General features: G+C 47.0%; 1 protein-coding gene across 1 annotated transcript in view; it reads right to left on the bottom strand.

Annotated features, from left to right (window-relative positions):
* The window catches only part of LOC147659640 (von Willebrand factor A domain-containing protein 8-like), a gene marked incomplete at its 5' end in the record, with an annotated part of 1,204,277 nt that extends 1,183,281 nt beyond the window's left edge, over positions 1 to 20,996 (bottom strand). The window contains one exon of the mRNA XM_086951584.1: positions 20,829 to 20,996. Within this exon, the coding sequence (XP_086807710.1) occupies positions 20,829 to 20,996 (168 nt within the window). The remainder of the gene's footprint in view (positions 1 to 20,828) is intronic.
* Between the last annotated feature and the right edge of the window lie 445 nt (positions 20,997 to 21,441).

Consider the following 21,441-nt stretch of genomic DNA (forward strand, 5'->3'; position numbering starts at 1 on the left):
AGTGCAAGCTTAGGAGGCCTACTGTTTCTACGAACTGTGTTCATGAGGATTTAATCCCAGCAAAACTCTTGGTTCTGTGTGTGCCTTAGAAAACTTAAGCTAATGGCCGGTCAAGCTGAGCATCACTGGAGATCTTACTCCAGCACAAATGCATTTGCATATACCCACCAATGTATGCAATATAAAACAACCATGACGAAAGTTGAAACAGACTTTCTGGTTAAAAAATCATTGAGACTCCTAACTCAGCAGACGTTTGCGTCATCTCCTCCTTCATGAAACCTGTTGTGACAGTTCTAAACCACAATCACAATAATATTTGTGGTAGTTTGGTTGAGCAGCCTTATGGTTATCAGAGGGGAGAGTTAGGTATTTGTTGCATACACAGAGTCAATGAATGTTATACTCATTCATGAAGGAGATCCACACCAATTTAAAAAAGAAAACATATTTTTATAAATATTTAAAGACCAAGAGCTTCGTAATTGGATAAGGACTTTTCAAGTTATAACTTTTTACAGTTTTTAGCAATGTTGGTAAACAGTGCGTTTTTATGCTGTATTGCGTTCCTATAGAGAGAAGAACATTTACTGCAAACAGGTTTTTGCAAAAGGATTTCGAGGGTCCTCTTTAGGTCGTGCTGCATTAGGGGACAAAGGTCCTAAGTTCCACCAGCTGTTCGGTTTTGCCTGCCCTGGTGTGACCGGGTGCAGAGGTGCTGGATGGGTTGGCAGCCTTGTGCACACTACCGTAGGCAAACAGGGGAGGGGGCACCTAGAAATAGGCTGCAAAGGGGAAGTTGGGGACCAGTCCAGGAGATCCCAACAAAGGGGCTCAGTTTGTGAGGGTCCTGGAAGCAAGAGGGGCTGTCAGTGTTCGTGGACCCAGGCTGGGAAGCTCAGGTGCAGAGGGTTTTGGTCGACTTGTTCTTGTGTGTCGTAGGAGGTCACGGTTCTTGGTCTGAACCTGAAAAGGGGGACAAAACAGGCCCACTCTTGGTGCCAGACTCTGTGGAACTGATGTCCTTTATTGGCTGGTCGGTCTTCAGATTGTTGGAGTCTGGATTCGACTACATACAAATGTTGGTCACGGCAAGGGGTCTGGTACCACAGGTATATGTGCAGGGAGGCTCAAAGGGGTCCTGGTATCTCCAGGCTTGGTAGGGAGACGGATCTGAGCTCTTTGAGTACGCTGACCCCCTAGGCGGCTACTGCATTGGTGGACCCAGTGGTCAGCAGCTTCTTAGAACCGGACGTCGTGGCCGGTGCCTGCAGGATGCAGGGTAGTGGTCCTCCACTCCAAGGGAGATGCTGGCTGGTTTTTGAAGTACTGACAACCCCCCTAATACTTTTTGAGGATGTACAGCTGCAGGGCGGGTCAGGTCTTTGCAATTGTCAAGTCCACAGCTGTTTTCAGTTCTCCTGTTGATTTGATCTTCAGTGTCTTCTTCTTTAGTCAGGTGAATCTAAAGTTATGATGTCAGGGGGCCACTTAAATATTTAATGTAGGGGCTTTAGGGAAGTGGAGAGTAATAGTCAATGGACTACTTACCCTTGGAGTCACTATGCCCCCTATATGATCACTTCCAGTGGGAAGTGGGCTTAACCCTGTCCCAGTTTTCCTAATTCTGCTATCACCAAGATGGCGGAATTTTCCTAGCTTAGGGCACATCAGGCAGATCACCTCAGGGGCGTGCCTGGCCTGGGTGTGCTCCATACCTCCTCACATAACTAATTTTCCACCTCTCCTGGTACCAAATGGGCCTTAGGGCAGGGGGTGGCATCTCCCAGTTCTGAGAGATGCCAGGGTTGCATATCAAAGGCAGCAAAGGCTTTGAAGCCTCTGGCCTTGGTGTGCTGATTTACTAGCCATCCTGCTGAAGGTAGTGTAAACACCTCCTGCTAGAGCATGCATTGTTCCTGACCTCTGCTAAGGGGTCAGAAGCATGCCTCAGGAGGTAGGATGGATGGTACCAGTCAGCCAGCAGATTAGAGGACTAGGATAGTTTTGGGTGCATGTATTAATAAATACACCACTGGAACCAGTGTAGGTTTATTAATACCTGGTGTTCGATACCAAACACCTTTGGTTTCAGTGAAGCCATGATGTAACTGGGGAACTCGTAATCACCATTGCCCAGTACATATACTCAAGATGGCTGCCCTGCTCACTTGCAAGGTCTACGAATCGACTTAGACATCACAGGGGTACATCTGCTCATGCAGATATGTCCACACATGCAATATAAGGCGCCCTGCCTTAGGGCTGAAAGGCCGCTGTAGGGTGACTTACATATATTGTAAACAGTGTCAGCAGGCATTGCACACAGGATGTATGCCATGTTGGATTTTCGCTTTTGTCTGCACCATTTCACACAGTCTACATGAGTGTGGTCACTTAGGGTGGCACTATACATGCTGCAGCCCCTAGGGACGCTCTTTAGTACCCATGCCCTATGTACCAGGAGTACGATTTAGTAGGGACTTGCAGGGGTGCTAAAGGTCTTGCCCACTGGGAAACAACTGTATAGTTTTAGGGAAAGAGATCTGGCACTGGGGACCTGAATAGCAGCAACCCAATGTGTTTCTGTCAAAATTGTATCAGACACCAGGCAAAATGTGGGGTTGACCGTATCAAAAAAGAGCACTTTCCTACATAGCCCTGTTACTGAGCAGTTTCATTTCAGCCTATCTCTGGGCAGTGTTCTATATGAGTGGAAGGTAGGATTAACGGTCCACCCCCTTGAAAAAAGAAACTTAACTCCCGATGTCCAAACATGCTGCTGCCCAATTACATTTCAGCCAGCCCTCAATGAAGGGTTAGAGACGGTCTGTGGCAGCTCAGATCTCGACGTTACTGGAAGAGTCCAACATCTTGGACTAATGGAAGCCAACATTAAAGCCAGCTCAGGTCCGGAGACTGAACCAATTATTTTTCTGGCAATTGAAAAAATGTTGTTGATCCAAAGCAAAGGAGACACAGAAACCCAGATCTTTCGTCGCATTTGACATGGTGGATTGTGTTGCTTTAATGAACTGCATGGCTAAGATTGGCATCCAAGGCACAGCTATTACTTGGTTTAAATACTGTGCATCCATCTGTGCCCAGCTACTGTCACTACCTCCATTCACTTCTGAAAAGGCTGCTGTTCAATGCACAGTCGAGCAGGGCTTCTCATTTTCAACTTAACTTTTTAACATCTATGCTATTACCTTATGCCAGCTGATGATGGCATTAGGACTTAAAGCATTATCCCATGTTTATGATGCTCAGATCATCATCAGATTATATCACTAGGCCCCAGAATCTGCTTCCTGGCTGAAGGATTGTCTGTCTGCCATGCTACTCTGGGTGAACCACAATTGTAAAAAACGTAATCCCGGCAAGACAGAACTTCTGCTCTGGGAACAACAATTCCATTTAAGGCAATATAGTTCAGCCTTCCCAAATGAGTTCCTCCCAAACTGCAGCCCCTAAAGCTAAAATGATAGGAGTTGTTATCATCTCCTATCATGTTTTCTGATTCTGTGCATTCAGGCAGAGAGGGTGTTAAACTTAATAAGGCACATTGCTTAGCTATCATGTTGCTCTCTTTGAATGGCTAGCTATGCTACTGCCTGTGCTAGTGATTGTTCCTCACTGTGGACATTCAAATATGCGAGATCATGTACCTGGCCATGCTAAATGATGTCCTAGGCTACGTATGCTTACTGATGTTTACATAAAACACAAATACAATACAGAAGAAAACTATGGCATACCACAGTGATTTTGTTATTACATTGCTGCGACAGATAGATAGAAGTCACCGAAAGCATGGTATAGCGTCCATTTCAAGAAGATTGTTTTTGATTTGCTTTCTTGAAAAAGCCACTGTTAATTACTGTATGTATTACAGTAAACTGCTCCCTGCTCTACGGTCGTGCTCACAGGAGTAAATGTGCTTGTCTCTGGTGCAGTACTGAATCCATCCACTCAGCAGGACATTGTTTTAGCTCCTCTTGAGTTCTGGCTACAGACCCTGGCCCTGGAAGTAGATGCTGGCGTAGGTGGTGCACTGTCATGCTGTGGGGCCAAAAAAACATGGTAGCAAAAAATATCTGTCTTGGCTTTACATAACTCACTACTCTAAAATCACTTTCCAAATCTAGAAATAAAAATAACTTTCAAAATAAGAAGTTCCAGGGTTTAGCTATAATATATCCAGTATCTGACAACAAAGGGAGTTCCCTGTTAGGAGCAGAGTGTGGGACTGAAGTTGGTGTCCAATACTCAAATAATCAGCATACAACGCACCAACTCCGGTTCTCTGGGATAACTTAACACACATCTATATAGTCTGTTTATCCGTTTAGAAAGTAAACGAAATTAGCTATGGGGGCGATTGGTGGGGTGGTAGGGTGGGGGATGGAAGAGAAAATGAAAACAGCTTAATTCATGTAGTCATTTACATTTTTTAAATCCCAGTCAGGAACACTTCAATCAGTTTACCACACGATGGAACTATGGACCACATGTACAAAACATTTTTGCTTTTTCATATGTACAAATGCCAAATTACAAATCACACTGTAGCTTAGTGAGTCGGTATTCGGCAATTTGGTGTTTGGAAGGGGCGTGTTTAGGGCTTCCCTTCCAAATACTAAATTATGTTCAAAAACATTAATTTTTTACCGACTATAAAAGGTAGTGGTAACCAATCTCAAATGGGAAGTTATCCCCAGGGGACCCCTTCCCCTTTGAGTATTGTAAAATAAAGGTTTTAAGAGGGCAGTGATCCCACCAACCACTGCCTACTCTTAAAGAAATGAAACTTAAAAGTTAAATTTTTCATTTTACACACATCCTCTTTTCCTTTAACCCGTTGAGTGCTTCGAACGTCCAACGGTCGTCGCGTGCACTACCTCGCTAGTGCTGCGCACGACCGTTGGACGTCCGAATCCCGTTAGCGAAATCGAACGTCCGCACTTGGGCGGAATGTTTGCGCGAGCTTAACGGGTTAAGGAAAAGGGGATGTATATAAAAAAAACGTTTACTTTTTTTAAAAGCAATCACAGATATGGTGGTCTGCTGATCCCAGCAGGCCACCATTCATGTGATATCTATCATTCCTAATGGGTCGCAAATTGCAACCTGTCTCATTAACATTCATGAGTTAAGTCAATTTGCAACCCATTAGGAACCACTATTGAAAACTTTACATTTTTCTTACATTACGAATTGCAATTTCGTAATTGCTATTCGGTAAGAATCACAAATAGGAAATTGCAATTCCTAAATTTTGTACATGTGCCCCTTATGACTATTAGAGATATGGGACCAGATGTAATTGGCAATTGTGACTCGCAAGCTGCACCAAATTGCGAGTCGCAATTTGTGAGTCACAATTGTCAATGTACAACAGTGTCTGAGACACTGTTTGCGATTCCCAATGGGGTCGCAAATTGCATACCTCATGCATATTAATGAGTCTGTCGCAATTTGCAAACCCATTTGAAATGTCTGGCACTCTCAGGGATGGTGGCCTGCTGGGGTCCCACCCCCTTTTCTGAATCGTTTTGTCCACCATAAGCGTGGAAGGGTATACTCAGATGTGAGTCCCTTGCTCACTGCACCATCAGGATTCAAGCAAGCCGGGCCGAAGACGGCTGTAATGCCAGAAACCGGTCCCCGGGAAGCTTGTTTCCTTTCCAGTATAAGAATTGGCTTGGTAGTTTGGTCTGCCCTGTTCCCATGATGCACTGGGCCAGGGACAGACTAATTTGCATGTAGCCAGGTTCTGAGCTGGGATGGTGCAGTGAGCTAAAAAATGGTGATGGATCAAGCCCTGATCGGATGACTGGGTACAAGTGTTCTGCTTAATTCAGATACTCTGTTCATCACCACCCCCTTTTCTGAATCGTTTTGTCCACCATAAGCGTGGAGGGTATACTCAGATGTGAGTCCCTTGCTCACTGCACCATCAGGATTCAAGCAAGCCGGGCCGAAGACGGCTGTAATGCCAGAAACCGGTCCCCGGAAGCTTGTTTCCTTTCCAGTATAAGAATTGGCTTGGTAGTTTGGTCTGCCCTGTTCCCATGATGCACTGGGCCAGGGACAGACTAATTTGCATGTAGCCAGGTTCTGAGCTGGGATGGTGCAGTGAGCTAAAAAACGGTGATGGATCAAGCCCTGATCTGTTGACTGGGTACGAGTGTTCTGCTTAATTCAGATACTCTGTTCATCACCACCCCCTTTTCTGAATCGGCCTGCTGGGGTCAGCAGACCTCAATGCCTGGGACAGCTTTTAAATAAAGCAGTCGTTTTTTGTTGTTGTTTTTTAAAAAAGAAAATGGGATGCTTTTTAAAAAAACGAAAAAAAAGTTTTTGCTTAATTTTTAAGGTCAGGTAGTGGTCCATGGGACCACTGCCAGCTCTGAAAAAAAAATTGCGCACCCATTCACAAAAGGGACCCCTTCCCATTTGCGAATGGTTTACCACCCTCTTGAAAAGGGTGGTAATCTGCGAGTGTTTTGCGACCGCAAGTGAGGTCGCAAAGCATTCATACATAGGGTTCAGACTCGATATTAGGAAGGGACGCCATAGGAACGCCCCCTACTAATAGCGAGTCGCTAACCTTTTTTTGCGAGTCGCTATTTAATTAGCGACTCGAAAAATAGGGTTAGTACATGGCCCACAGGTCTTTCGCATGCGCAAACGGGTCTAAAACCCAATTGCGCATGCAAAAATCTGTCGTACATCTCGCCCCAGGTTACTATCAACTGCAAAGCTGGCAAGTAGGGAAAATGATAAGTTCATTCAGTGGTACTTAACTTAACATGAACATACAGATGTGAAATGCTGCATGTTTAATTCACAACTGAAGTAGCAAAGTTTTCAGGGGTAAAATGAACAGTTGTCAGCTGCCAGGATAGCAGCGATTGGTTAAATAGGGACTAGAATACACAGTCCTTCTACAATTTGAGGGCGAAAAGCTGATTTGTTTTAGCAATTCCATAACAGGACCTATAAAGAGAGAGGATCTAGGACCAGGGAAAAGTATTTGTATATGCACGGTCATATGAACCTTGGTGCAGTGTTCTTGTGAAAACCTGCTCCTTATTTTATCATTCTGCGATCTCTGATCAATGCTCTACATTTAACAGCATTTTGCTCATCAATTGAGTCCGGTACATATCTGAAAATAGGCTCTGCCGGATCAATGTTCATCCCAACCAGGCCTGGAATAGAAGTATACACATAAACAACAAGAGGCAGTTCATTTCATATCTCACCAGAGAAACAACATAATCTTGATAGGATGCTCGGTGCAAAATGTGTGCAAAGTGCTCGGGCAGAAAAGTGTGCGCGAAATACAAATACAAAATATTAAATCATTTATCTTTGGCTTGTCGCCTCAGCAATATACAATTGGGGCTGGTTCAGTCAAAAGTACCGCCTTGTACTAAACAGCCCAAGAGTGATACAGACAAATGTATTCGTTGACGATTCCACTCCAATAATCCAATCTGGTAATTGATCGTCAAGAGAGACAGTAAATGGAAGCACCCTAAATTTACGGGTGAGAGAGCTTTAGTGGGTTCAATCGGTCACCTTAAGGCTTTTACAATTCAACTGCGATGGCTACTGTTACTCGCCAAATGCGTCAGAAGTAAAAGGCTCCAGCAAGTAGCCTTGCTTCAATATTTTAAGTGGTGCTGGTTGATTGTTCTTAACATCTTCGCACTCACCTGGGGGTTCTCTGCCTGTAATATTAAGGTGCTTGCAGTTACTGGACCACAACTATTGGCTGGCATTAAATTAACCCAGGTTCTGAGGAAAACAGGATAGCCTTGTACTTTGTTGTGTAAGTGGGCCTCCTTACAATGTGAGTGACTACTGTCTCCATGATCAGTCCATGACAATAGTCACAGTTGGTGGTAGCTGATTCCAGCAAGAAGGGTATTGGCCTTCCGGGAGACTGCCTATTGGCTCGCAAAAGCACAATCACCTATAATGACATCCCTGCCCCCCCTCATTTCCATTGATGTGGAGTGTGCCGGCGAGTGATTGCGTAACATGAGCTGTGATAATCATGTTGATGTTGGGTTCCCTAGTTGTGTATGCTGCCACTTAAGTGGAGATTCCTCACCTTGTGAATAGCCACAGGTGCCAGAATGGATCCGGACAATTACACGCCTAGTGGAGTTGAGCAGCTACAGGTCGACACCTCTCCACCTCAGTAGAACATAGGCGCCACCCATGTGTGCTATCGTCTGTTTCTTTCTGAATATTGTCCGCACCGTCTGTATCTGCATAGGTCCTGAGGAAGGTGGTGGATAATCCACCGAAACGCACGTCGACCTTGCGTGGAACCACATTTTGCAACTTATGGTTCATAGTTAGGCAGACAATTTTCTGCCCCACAAATCAAGATTTGTTCAGATACTGCATGTATTTGGTGTGTGTGGAAGGTTATGAATTGGAATGAATGATATTGAGTGAATGGAGTTTTGGTTAGTATTGGTGTGCTTTTATAGCCAAGGGGATATGTGTTATGAAATTGTAATTGCGCTTTTTGTAATATGAGTTTTTCTCCAAAATAATGTACGTATTATAGATACAATGGATAACAAGCATTGGAAATGCAATAGGTCTCACACCATTAGAGTTAGTGCTTTTAGAATTGTTTATGGGTTTTTTTTGTAAATGTTTAGCATTTTTGTTTCCTGTAGCCAATGCTAAAGTATTACAAATAAAAAAAGCCATAAACATTTCTAAAAGCTCTAACTGAAATGGTCTGAGAACTATTGCACTGTGTGAGGGTGAGGGTGAGTGTGAGTGAGGGTGAGTGAGGGTGAGGGTGAGGGTGAGTGAGGGTGAGGGTGAGGGTGAGTGAGGGTGAGTGAGGGTGAGTGAGGGTGAGTGAGGGTGAGTGAGGGTGAGGGGTTGAGGGTGAGGTGTTGAGGGTGAGTGAGGGTGAGGGTGAGTGAGGGTGAGGGTGAATGAGGTGTTGAGGGTGAGTGAGGGTGAGGGTGAGTGAGGGGTTTTGGGTGAGTGAGGGTGAGGGGGAGTAGTTGAGGCTGAGTGAGGGTGAGTGAGAGTGAGGGTGAGTGAGGGGTTGAGGGTGAGGGGGTGAGTGAGTGAGGGTGAGGGGTTGAGGGTGAGTGAGGGTGGGGGTGAGTGAGGGTGAGGGGTTGAGGGTGAGTGAGGATGAGTGAGAGTGAGGGTGAGTGAGGGGTTGAGGGTGAGGGGTTGAGGGTGAGTGAGGGGTTGAGGGTGAGTGAGGGTGAGTGAGGGTGAGGGGTTGAGGGGGAGGGGTCGAGGGGGAGGGGTTGAGGGTGAGTGAGGGTGAGTGAGTGAGAGTGAGGGGTTGAGGGTGAGTGAGTGAGGGTGAGGGGTTGAGGGTGGGTGAGTGAGGGTGAGGGTTTGAGGGTGAGGGGTTGAGGGTGAGTGGGTGAGGGGTTGAGGGTGAGGGGTTGAGGGTGAGTGAGGTTGAGGGTGGTTGAGTGAGGATGAGTGAGAGTGAGGGTGAGTGAGGGGTTGAGGGTGAGGGGTTGAGGGTGAGTGAGTGAGGGTGAGGGGTTGAGGGTGAGTGAGGGTGAGTGAGGGTGAGGGGTTGAGGGTGAGTGAGGATGAGTGAGAGTGAGGGTGAGTGAGGGGTTGAGGGTGAGGGGTTGAGGGTGAGTGAGGGGTTGAGGGTGAGTGAGGGTGAGTGAGGGTGAGGGGTCGAGGGGGAGGGGTCGAGGGGGAGGGGTTGAGGGTGAGTGAGGGTGAGTGAGTGAGGGTGAGGGGTTGAGGGTGAGTGAGTGAGGGTGAGGGGTTGAGGGTGGGTGAGTGAGGGTGAGGGTTTGAGGGTGAGGGGTTGAGGGTGAGTGAGTGAGGGTGAGGGGGTGAGGGGTTGAGGGTGAGTGAGGTTGAGGGTGGTTGAGTGAGGATGAGTGAGAGTGAGGGTGAGTGAGGGGTTGAGGGTGAGGGGTTGAGGGTGAGTGAGTGAGGGTGAGTGAGGGTGAGTGAGGGTGAGGGGTTGAGGGTGAGTGAGGATGAGTGAGAGTGAGGGTGAGTGAGGGGTTGAGGGTGAGGGGTTGAGGGTGAGGGGTTGAGGGTGAGGGGTTGAGGGTGAGTGAGGGTGAGTGAGGGTGAGGGGTTGAGGGTGATTGAGGGTGAGGGGTTGAGGGTGAGTGAGGATGAGTGAGAGTGAGTGTGAGTGAGGGGTTGAGGGTGAGTGAGGGGTTGAGGGTGAGTGATGGTCAGGGTGAGTGAGGGTGAGGGTAGGTGAGGGGTTGAGGGTGAGGGGTTGAGGGTGAGTGAGGGGTTGAGGGTGAGTGAGGGTGAGTGAGGGTGAGGGGTTGAGGGGGAGGGGTCGAGGGGGAGGGGGTGAGTGAGGGTGAGTGAGGGTGAGTGAGTGAGGGTGAGGGGTTGAGGGTGAGTGAGTGAGGGTGAGGGGTTGAGGGTGGGTGAGTGAGGGTGAGGGTTTGAGGGTGAGGGGTTGAGGGTGAGTGAGTGAGGGTGAGGGGTTGAGGGTGAGGGGTTGAGGGTGAGTGAGGTTGAGGGTGGTTGAGTGAGGATGAGTGAGAGTGAGGGTGAGTGAGGGGTTGAGGGTGAGTGAGTGAGGGTGAGGGGTTGAGGGTGAGTGAGGGTGAGTGAGGGTGAGTTAGGGTGAGGGGTTGAGGGTGAGTGAGGATGAGTGAGAGTGAGGGTGAGTGAGGGGTTGAGGGTGAGGGGTTGAGGGTGAGGGGTTGAGGGTGAGGGGTTGAGGGTGAGGGGTTGAGGGTGAGGGGTTGAGGGTGAGGTGAGTGAGGGTGAGGGGTTGAGGGTGAGTGAGGGTGAGTGAGGGTGAGTGAGGGTGAGGGGTTGAGGGTGAGTGAGGATGAGTGAGAGTGAGGGTGAGTGAGGGGTTGAGGGTGAGTGAGGGGTTGAGGGTGAGTGATGGTCAGGGTGAGTGAGGGTGAGGGTGGGTGAGGGGTTGAGGGTGAGTGAGGGTGAGTGAGGGTGAGTTTGAGGGGTTGAGGGTGAGTGAGGGTGAGGGGTTGAGGGTGAGTGAGGGTGAGTGAGGGTGAGGGGTTGAGGGTGAGGGGTTGAGGGTGAGGGGTTGAGGGTGAGGGGTTGAGGGTGAGGGTGAGGGGTTGAGGGTGAGTGAGTGAGGGTGAGTGAGGGTGAGGGGTTGAGGGTGAGGGGTTGAGGGTGAGTGAGGGTGAGGGGTTGAGGGGGAGGGGTTGAGGGTGAGTGAGGGTGAGGGGTTGAGGGTGAGTGAGGGTGAGGGGTTGAGGGTGAGGGTGAGTGAGGGTGAGTGGGTTTCTGAGCTGCAAGACGTACCATCAAGCTCAGCAGTAAGACCTTACAGAAAAAAAGGTTTTCCCTGCCAAATTGCAAACACATGATCGGCCATGCTACAGTATAAAACTGCACTAAATACTTTTAAATATACACATGATTAAACAAAGACGTAGAGAACACAAGGTTGAAATTTCACTTGCGAAATATATAGGACGTGAGCGAGCTGATAATATCTGACAATATAATTTCTCAACCTCTGTAAACAACAGTATACAGGTAGATCTAGAATGAGGCAGCAGAGAGGCCCGCGGCCAGGATGATTAATTATACACTCATGCTCAGCCGTTCCCTTGGTATCCGGTTTTCTGCTTACTGTAGATAACACAGGTGTCATTTCCATGAAATGTTCTCTTATTTACTTCAAGCACAAGAATAAAAAAAAAATCACAACGCGCCTCAAATGAGGCGTCACAGATATGCACACATTAAACAGGTTTGCATCATTCAAAAATCTAACTCTTGCATACAACCCTCTTCAAACCCTAGGGTGGTGAACGAGATCCCCTGCTAACCTAAACCAGTCAGAAATCTGGCTGCTTTTATTTTTGGAAAAATGCTCATTCACTAAAGTGCGAAGAAGGCAGTGGGAAGGGGAAAAGCATCATGGCGGTCGCAGGCTGTAAACATGGGCACGGTGGACACAAAACATTCCAGAGCCTGGCGGGCGCACTCGCTTTTGTAAAATGCTTACCGGATTAGGAGAAAGTTTGGGATAAGCGCTGCTGAGGAGGGGCATACCCAATTGCAGTTCACCCACCAAAAGGTGTTTAACTTCAGGCGAGTTCTTCTGAATTGGGTGGAGATGTTATTCCAAATTGTTGAATATAGGGAACACGTCAGAACGTGGCAAGATATTTCTGAATGTGCCTGTAGTGGAAGTTCTTTTTCCTCCAAGTCCCAGTCCATGGTGGAATGTGGTTGAAAAAAAGCGAAAGAGAAAGCAGGGTAACCTGACCCAGGAGGGGGGAGGAGGGAGGAGAAATGCGTCTCGGCCGGAGCAGGGGGCGGAGCAGGGAGAGCGGGCTTTAGCACGGCGTCAGTGTTGGCATTGATGGGGGGTAGGAGGGAAGTGGGGATTTTTAAAAAAATGCGACACGGCGGGGAGGGGAGGGGGTGGAGCGGGTAAAATAAACAAACAAGACGGAGGGAAGAGAGGGGAGGGGGAGGAGAAATGCGACACGGCGGGAAGGGGAGGGGGCGGAGCGGGTAAAATAAACAAACAAGACGGAGGGAAGAGAGGGGAGGGGGGAGGAGAAATGCGACACGGCGGGAAGGGGAGGGGGCGGAGCGGGTAAAACAAGACGGACGTGCACGCGCTTTTAAGCTCAATGCGCATGCGCATTGAGCTTAAAAGTCACGGGCACTGCAAGGAATCGCCACGATTCCTTGCAGTGGATAAAGAGTGGATAAGCCCCCATAGTCTCGCTTGCTCGATGCGCATGCGCATCGACAGGCGAGACCTAAAAATATTTTATAAGAAAAGAATTGAAAAGGAAAAAGAAATGATGATGAAATAAAAACATACTGAAGAAATTATATGAATTCGTCCTGATGTTGTTGTGTTTGAATAATATGCAATATGAAATATACAAACAATTTTGGTAAATAAAAAGTAGATAGGTCATGAGGGAATTTTTCTAGTATTGTACTTGTCCGAGTTTAGATTAAGACAGCTGTTCTTCATCCACTCGGCGACGGCTTTCATTCCTTTGTGGAGGTTGGTTTTGGCGGTGAATGAGTCCTTGGTGAGGGAGAGGATCAGCTGGGTGTCGTCGGCGTAGGAGATGATGTTGAGGTCGTGCAGTCGGGCGACGTGGGCGAACGGTGCCATGTAGATGTTGAACAATGTCGGGATGAGCCCTGGGGTACGCCGTAGATGATCTCGGTGGCTTCGGAGATGTTGATGACTTGGCGGAGATGGGGTGCAATGCTGGTGCTGGCTTTGTTGAAGATGTGGTGTGGGCATGGGTCTGATGGAGAGCCAGAGTGGATGGTGTTCATGATTTTGATGTTGTTGTCGTCGTTTATGTTGGTCCAGGAGAGTAGTGGGTCGGTGTGGATGGTGGTCGTGGGGTTGGGGGTCGGAGGTCTCCGTGGCTGTCATGGAGGTCATGACGTTGAAGCTGTAGTGAATGTTTGTGATCTTGCGATATGAAGAAGGTAGCATGGGAGTTGCACAGGTCTTGCGAAGGTGGGATGTTGTTGGTGTTGGAGCTGGGGTTGGAGAGTGCCTTCACGATGTTGAAGAGCTCTTTGCTGTTGTGTGCGATGTTGTCTAGGTGGTCTTTGAAGGAGGCCCAATTGGCGGATCTGATGAGGCGATGGTGTCTGCGGGTGGCGTTCTTGTGGGCTGCGTAACTGTACGGTGTTTGATCACGGTGCCATTTCTTCTCTAGTTTTCAGCAGGTTTGCTTGGAGGTCTGAAGGTGAACCAGCTGGCTTTATTGCTGGTGTGTCTGTTGGAGGGTTTCTTGATCAGGCGAGAGTGTTGGCGCAGTTGTCGATCCACTGTCCTCGGTTGCGGGTGGCGTTGTCGGGGACGGTGGAGTCGGAGGATGGGCTCTGGAGAGGGTGGTGGTTAGCTGGTCTTCGGTGACTTTGCTCCAGCAGAGGCAAGGGATCTGTTGAGTGTGGTGATGCGTGATAGGTTTCCGGAAGGTGAATCAGATGCAGCGGTGGTCGGTCCAATGGAGTTCGGTGGTGTGGCTGAAGGAGACGTCGGAGCTTGCGAAGAAGATAGGGTCAAGCGTGTGGCCGGCAGAGTGGGTGGGTGTTGTGACGATCTGTCTGAATCCGAGGTTGGCGAGGTTGTCAATCAGGGTGGAGGAGTTGGTGTCGTTGTTGTTCTTGAGGTGGAATTTCAGGTCCCCGAGGTGGATGTAGTCTGTGGAGGCGAGTGTGTGTGTTCTGACGAAGTCAGCGATGGAGTCGCTGAACTGTGGTCGGGGTCTGGGGGTCTGTAAAACTTGGGCCAATGTGAGCCTCTTGATTTTTTTGGCAAACAATTGAGAGGATGAAGATCGAAAATAGGATGAAATCCTCTGTCATTCTTCAGCACCAGGAAATAACAGGAGGATCTAGTCCCTATTTCAGATGCTGGAACCCTCTCTATGGTTCTTTTGTACTAAAGAGCCCGGACTTCCTGCAGAAAAAAGGTCAAATGGTCCTCCGAGGGCTGATCTGATGAGGGTAGAATAGGCTGCAGGATGGGAAGGAATGGCAGGTGTAACCCTGCAGAACTATCAACAGGACCCACTTGTCAGATGTTATTGCATGCTATCAGTGGAGAAAATCGGGAGATCCTCCCTTCCACAGAGTGGCTATGTGCCGCTAAGGGAGAGTAGTCTCTGACCCTTGGTCACTTTGACTCTCCTCTGCTACCGCTGCCTAGCTCCCGGTGACTGCGGCCCAGCCCACAGCACCCAAGACCACCAGTTCAGTCCAGCAGGCCACTTCCTGGGAATTGCCATCATATCTGTCCGACTTCTGGTGCATTGTTAATCTTTGATTGTTAGTATATTATTTGTGAGTCTTTTATGGTTAGTATATTATTTGTTAGTATTTTTCATTGTGTTCCTTGACTAGCAATGGAGCCCGCTGAACAGACGCTCGCAGTGGGTGCACTGCTGGCCCACCATAGGCATGCCAAAAGCAAGCCTGTCTCCACCCGTCCACGCCTGGACTGCACCCAGCGCCAGGAACCATGCCCTATGCACCCCCAAAGATACTCCACAACAGAACTCCATGCCCTGGACAACAGACACAACAACGGCTGCTGTCTGGCATTGCTTTGCTCCACAAAAGGACCTTTCACCAGCATCCGCTGCCGGTTCACCTCCACCTCAGAGGCAACCACAGCCACGAAAGCCCCTTTGACCGAGACCTCCCCGGAACAACTCAGCAGCGTCCTGATCAATACCAGATCACTCTGCAAACAAGCCACCAAAGTCTGGGACACCATCTCCTCACTTTCTCTCAATGTGACCTTCATTACAGAGACCTAGATCACCCCCGCTTCAGCCCCCAACATCGCCACTGCAACACCCTTAAGCTACAAGATAAAACACTGTGACCACGCCAACAGACACGGAAGTGGAATTGCCATCGTACATAAGGAATTGATCACATTCACCATCAATGATGATGCAACCACGCATGGAACACCTGAACTTCCAGCTCTGCACCAATGACAAGACCACCATTGGAGGCACCCTCGCCAACAGACTGCAAGGACCACGGACCGGCCTCAGCAACGCCATCACCAAATTCATCACCCTGACCGCCATGGATTCCGAACACTTAGTCTTCCTGGGAGACCTCAACTTCCATCTGGATAAACCCACCGATACCAACTCCACCGACCTACTGGAAAGATTGAACAACATCGGTCTCAAACAACTGGTCACATAGCCCACCCACAAAGCAGGTTTCAATGCAAGGCCAGTTTGAGCTGCATCTTCATCAGGGCAAGGAAGACCTGGGGGGGGGGACATACACACATACAAACCGATCTTGCATTGAAACGCGCGTTGGCGTGACCCACATGGATGGCCTCAAGTGTAGTCCACGTTATATCACTCCACCCTAATTTCTTTGATTCCATGTTGTCTCTTCAGCCGTAGCAGCTATTGAATCTGTCATTTGCAGGCCCTAATGTACCCTTATGATTGCATGTGTGTGACTGTATTATTTCTATAGTGAGTGAGATTGAGAAGTGAATGTATGTTTAGCGAATGACTGTGGGAGCGTGTGGGACGTGAATAAACAAATTTTTCTGCTTGAATTTTAATCAATGACACATATTTAGCCTGATGTTTCCTCTGTGTCTGTATATATGTTCTAAAGTCTCTATATGGATTCCACATATGAATTACAATTTAATAAAAAGACGTATTGAATTTGTGTGATGTACCGCTTTGGATCCCTTGATGGGACCATTCAATTAACTCTGGCAGGGTAGTTCTTGCTTTCTATTTAGCTACCAGAAAACCTCCTCTCACCTCTCCCTCGCACAGATACCACGCTCCTTCTCCCATCTTGCCGCCAAAGCTTGGAACACCCTCCACACTTCACCCTTTTTGTCACACTTCAGGAAGGGACTCAAGACCTGTCTTTTTGACTGAGACGGCAGCACAGAGCCTGGATACAGTCATAGTGATAAGCTGCACTATATAAATACCGCTTGACTGATTCATTGATTAAGAGCAAAAAAAAAACGCTTTGAGAAAGTTGAGGAGGAGGGATCGGTTTGTTGCCCCTGATGTGATGACCTGGATGTTGCCAGCTGGTCCCACCTGCCACAGCCTTAAAAGGGCTAGAGTATCTGTTGCACTGTGCAGGAACTTGACTTTGTCCAAACGCAAGACCCTCGGTGATGCCTTGAAAGCGGTGAAATTGTTAGGGATATTGCCTTGCTGGCATGCAAAGCCTGAGGAGTGTACAATTGCTCTATTCTCTTTAAATTGATACAGGGCAGAGCCAGCCTTCTTGGCAGAGAGGTGCGACCCATTGAAGAGCACATCAATCAGTGATGCTCTGAAAGTCCTGTGGATTTTATCCACGCGTGGCACCGCAGCCCATTGCTTGCGCTCACTGAGCTGTCTAGGAAGTCAGTTGTGTCCAGTCCAGAGAGGATGGTATATGTGGCCTCATCCTGGCCACCATGAATAGTTGGTGTTAACTTTGCTCGAAATTCTTCTGAGACTCTCAGTAAAAGTTTAGCCACAGTATCCTATAAGGCATGGGAGTAGTGCCCCAGCAAGCAGCTTGCACTAATGGTTCTGAGGGCAAGGCTGGCAGAAGAAAACATTCTCTTTACGGAGGCCTCCATTCTCTTTGACTCCCTACCTGGATGGATTGCAGGGAAAGAGTTTGGGTTGACCCTGTTGGTGGAGGTCTCTACCAGGCTTTCTGGAGGAGAATGTAGGTTTAAAAAGGCAGTGGCGTGTCACCTGGAGATAACCTGTGGCAACATACCAATCTTCTATTGACCAGAGGACATGAGCAAGGTTTTGACCATACGTCCATAAACACATTCGTTATCACCTCCACTGTAGGGAACTTGGAAGTCTAACACTTCTGTAGTCCTTCTAATGACCATGGAGAGGACAAATATTTCAGTTGAAGGATTGGGGGGACACCAACTCTATGTCAGGGGATGTGTTTAATGTATTGGCCTCTTGTAGGTCCAAGTAAAGGTTGTCTTTATCATATTGTGGGGAAAACACCTCCCCACCATCACCATCATCACCAAATGCTGTTTGGCCCTGGTCAGAATCTTAACCAAAAGCTGTTGAAGATGACAACTTCTAGAGAAAGCACTGAACTCGAGCACAGCTTTGTACAAGGTGGGGACAGGTTTGGTTCTGATCCGGATAGCACAATGAGTTTGGAGTCCTCCTATAACTGTCGGTGGCGTTGGGGCCAGCATGTACACAGCAAAAACCAGCGAGGCTCATGGTGTTGGGTGTGGAATAGGCTCTGGATTCAGAATTTAACCTGAAGTGGGTTCAGAAGGCATTGCCGCTAGCAAGGGCAGACACGCCGGTGGTAATCCAGATGTAGGGAGCTGGTAAGGGAGTGAAGATGTTAAGCATGGTATCTTTAAATGATGTGATCCGTTGCGCCATCATTGATTGACATAGGAATTTAAGTTGTATCGGAATCAGTTGAGGAATCGGTTCCTCAGTAGGGGAACAGGAACAAGACTGTGGAGCCCCTTGGCATCCTCTCAAATTTTCAGAGGGAGAGTGATGAGGCTGTGATGGGACCTGCTTGGACTTCTTTTGTTTACTCTCTGACTTGGACCTACCTGAAGACTTGGAGTGCAACGAAGATCTGTTGCAGGAAAGACCCTGACAACGTGAAGGGTCCGAGGCTTCGACTTCGAGCAGGAGCAGCCTTTCCTCTATTTCTGGTGATGTTCTGTGACATAAAGCTTAGCGGTCCTAGATCGCCTTTGGCATCATCAGGGCACACTCGCCCAGCCCTAGAGCCAGAGGCATACATCATGGTAATCTGTCACAGACATTTGCTTGTCCCTGCAAGGCTTAAAGCCTGTGGTTTAAGGGGTCACATTTCCCTTACACACAGACTAAACTTTAAGAAAAAAAAGGAACTTATGTTTGGCTCCGGTCGTCACTTCCAGGGTGGAGTGGAGTTAATGTGAAGCCACACATCACCTACTGGTGTGTAGGGGATATGCTGAAAAATCTTACAGATCCAGACTGACACCTTAGAGATGGTCACACAGCGAGGAATCTGCTGTGAGAAGTGTCCATCAGAATTCACAATTTTCAGTGACTCCGTAATGAACATGCCACAGAATGTGAATAAAAAAATGAAGGAAGTTGAGCCTTCTAGGTCTCCTTAACAAACTTATCAGAGGGGAGAGAGGGACTTTTGTGCATGGTGCGTCTAGAAGTTTGCCTACAAACAAACTGGCCTCCCAGTAGTGGCCTCTGCTGAACACAACAAATATTATTTGTAATGTAGGAAGATATCTCTATGGTTAGTTTGTAGAAGTTCTTTCACTAATGGATAGTAAGGATTCCAGATGTAGGGCATATATGAAAGGCATTATCTAGTGAATATGCTGGGTTTTCTAGCTCTGACATGGAAGGCACACCTCACTGCTACTTCTCTGAAGAAAGGTTCACTGAAAAGGCAGTATTCACCAAATCGGCCCATGATTCACTACAAGAATGAATACCCAAAGAAGTGGCCAATATATTACGTGGTCTTAAATGGTTTATGTTATTCATGGAAGGAAGCTGCACATGGGTCAGAGGGGCGCTTCATTACAGTTATTCACAAATCTTGAACTATGTTATCTCAAAGGAATTAGCTCTATCACCAGTCACCAACAACATACATATTAAACATCCACTGAGAATCGCAGTTTCTTATGATCTCACTTTCAAATCATGTTTTGACCACTCATCCCTCTTGTTAGGGGTGGACGGGAACTCACAACAGTTTTAAATCATGATGCATGGTTGAGTGTAGCTTGAACAAAGCTGATTATAACTCAATGAAAAAGACAATTTTTTTTTGTACCCAGCATCCACTCACAAATGAAAATGACCCTCAACATCTGATCACGTGCCAGTGATTTGACCCAGTGAGTCCTAATCAACAGAATCCAGAAACAAAGAATTAGGTTGGCTTGTTATTTAAACTAAGGAACTTCTCCCCTCAAATCTCACCAAGATATAACTCCATAAGTGTTCATGTCCTATAAGCTCAGGGTTTAACTTTGCCAATGGCCTATGTCTATGAGTAAAGCACTGAGTTATTCATGGAAATAAAAGAAGATACTGCACTGCAGAAGTGGCCAGGGGTGTTACATCAATCACCATAAATGCATCTCCGAGGAAATATCTAGCGACTTAATAAGAAGAATCAATACCTCCACAATATCTCTCCAAATAATGTTTACAAGTCAATTCTACTAAGGCTACTCATGTACATAACCAAATGGGCAAATGCCCGCTGGTCAATTCACAAGATTTGAATTCCCTCCACTCACTGACAACAGGAAGGAAAGTGAACTAAAATGTCAAAAATCTTCAAAGATTTTTATGTTCACCAAGTTCAAGTATACTTGTTGACAAGAAAACAAGTTGATTGACTTTTGGAAGTAGAGGAAAGCGTCTAAAGACTACTAATTTAGTAAATTGTTCTAAAGAAACTTATTTCTTCTGTCAAACAAATTATTTTGACACTGCCTGGTGAATGACATAATGGACTGATTCAGCAAGTACATTTCGAACACTGCTGCAAAAATGATGCTACTAGCATTTATCCTTTGCAGACAGAGACAAGTGTGGTCAGCATGCACCGCTTTCCTGTGACTAGATTTTGAGATCCAAAGCATGTAAAGACATCTTGGTTATGAGGAGTGGGCAGCAGTCAACCAAGATGGCTGCATTATTTTAAGCTCAATATGAAGCACGGGTACACTGAGTGCCAGGACTCTTAACAGCACTTGTGGTTATCATATGCCCATTCATTTAATTGTAGAACACACAATGGAGGCATTGGAGACCTTCAGTGCTGCTAGTAGAGCAGAACAAGAGAAAAGAGCAAATCAGTACAAATCAGACCTACAGCAACTGAGACACAAGGCAGAGCTCAAATACTTGCTGCCCTAGAGAGAACTGAAAACTTCATAGCCTCCTTTGAAGGTAAATTTGGTTATCCAATACCACCAATTAGAGGGAAGGGATGGCACCTTAGAGGGCAAAATAGAAGAAACAGCTGGACAGCAAATATGGACCAGTCCCAACAATCTCGAATACTGCTGGCCAAAAATTAGTAATCATCAGAAAAATCTAATCCTTAACATATATGATGGCAGTCGTAGATACTGTAATACCAGATCAGAGGTCTGGGACTTCTTGTGTGTGTGAAAGCGGATAATTTATTACAGATGCTGATTTTTAACAAGGGAAAATCCCAAATCTGTAGAATGTCTCAATCAAGGTGTGTGAGAAAGCGGAATATCTTACCATGAGCAGTTTGTCATAACGCTCGGATGACATGAGAAAGCGTCCATCTTCGAGCTGCATCTCACGGTTCTCCAGCAAATTGTTCAACACAGGCAAGACATTGCGTTCAGCCTTCTCCAACCCTTCCAGCAGCAAGATCCTTCCTTCGGTGGCGGCACGCACAGCACACTAGACACAGCAAAGGCATATACAGTTAGGCCAAGGTGACTAGAATACAGAAAATAAAAAAAACAACGAAATACGGTCTCCTTAACAAGCAGGTCGTGTTGAGATAAGGGCAAAAAAAGCAGTTTATCTTTCTGTAAGGTAAATTAGCAGCATTATAAAGTTATTTACATTGCAACTGATGAAAAGTCGTTCAAAAGTAAAACAGCTTATTGGAGTAACAGTCCCAGAGTAAGACATGAAAAATGATCTGCAAATAGCTGATGTCAGGAGGCAAAAGACCAAGAACACCTTTATCCACTTCTATGGATTTACTTGCATTTACTTACCTAGTTTGCTCACTTTATAATGTACCTTTGAGTGTATTTCCTCAACTCATAAAATAATAATATAAAAAATGGTAGTCAGTAAAACAAACAAGGCTCAGTTCCCGTAATGTATGCATGTG

Source organism: Lissotriton vulgaris, unplaced genomic scaffold (assembly GCF_964263255.1).
Source record: "Lissotriton vulgaris unplaced genomic scaffold, aLisVul1.2 SCAFFOLD_293, whole genome shotgun sequence".
In the NCBI taxonomy this organism is placed as follows: Eukaryota; Metazoa; Chordata; class Amphibia; order Caudata; family Salamandridae; genus Lissotriton; species Lissotriton vulgaris.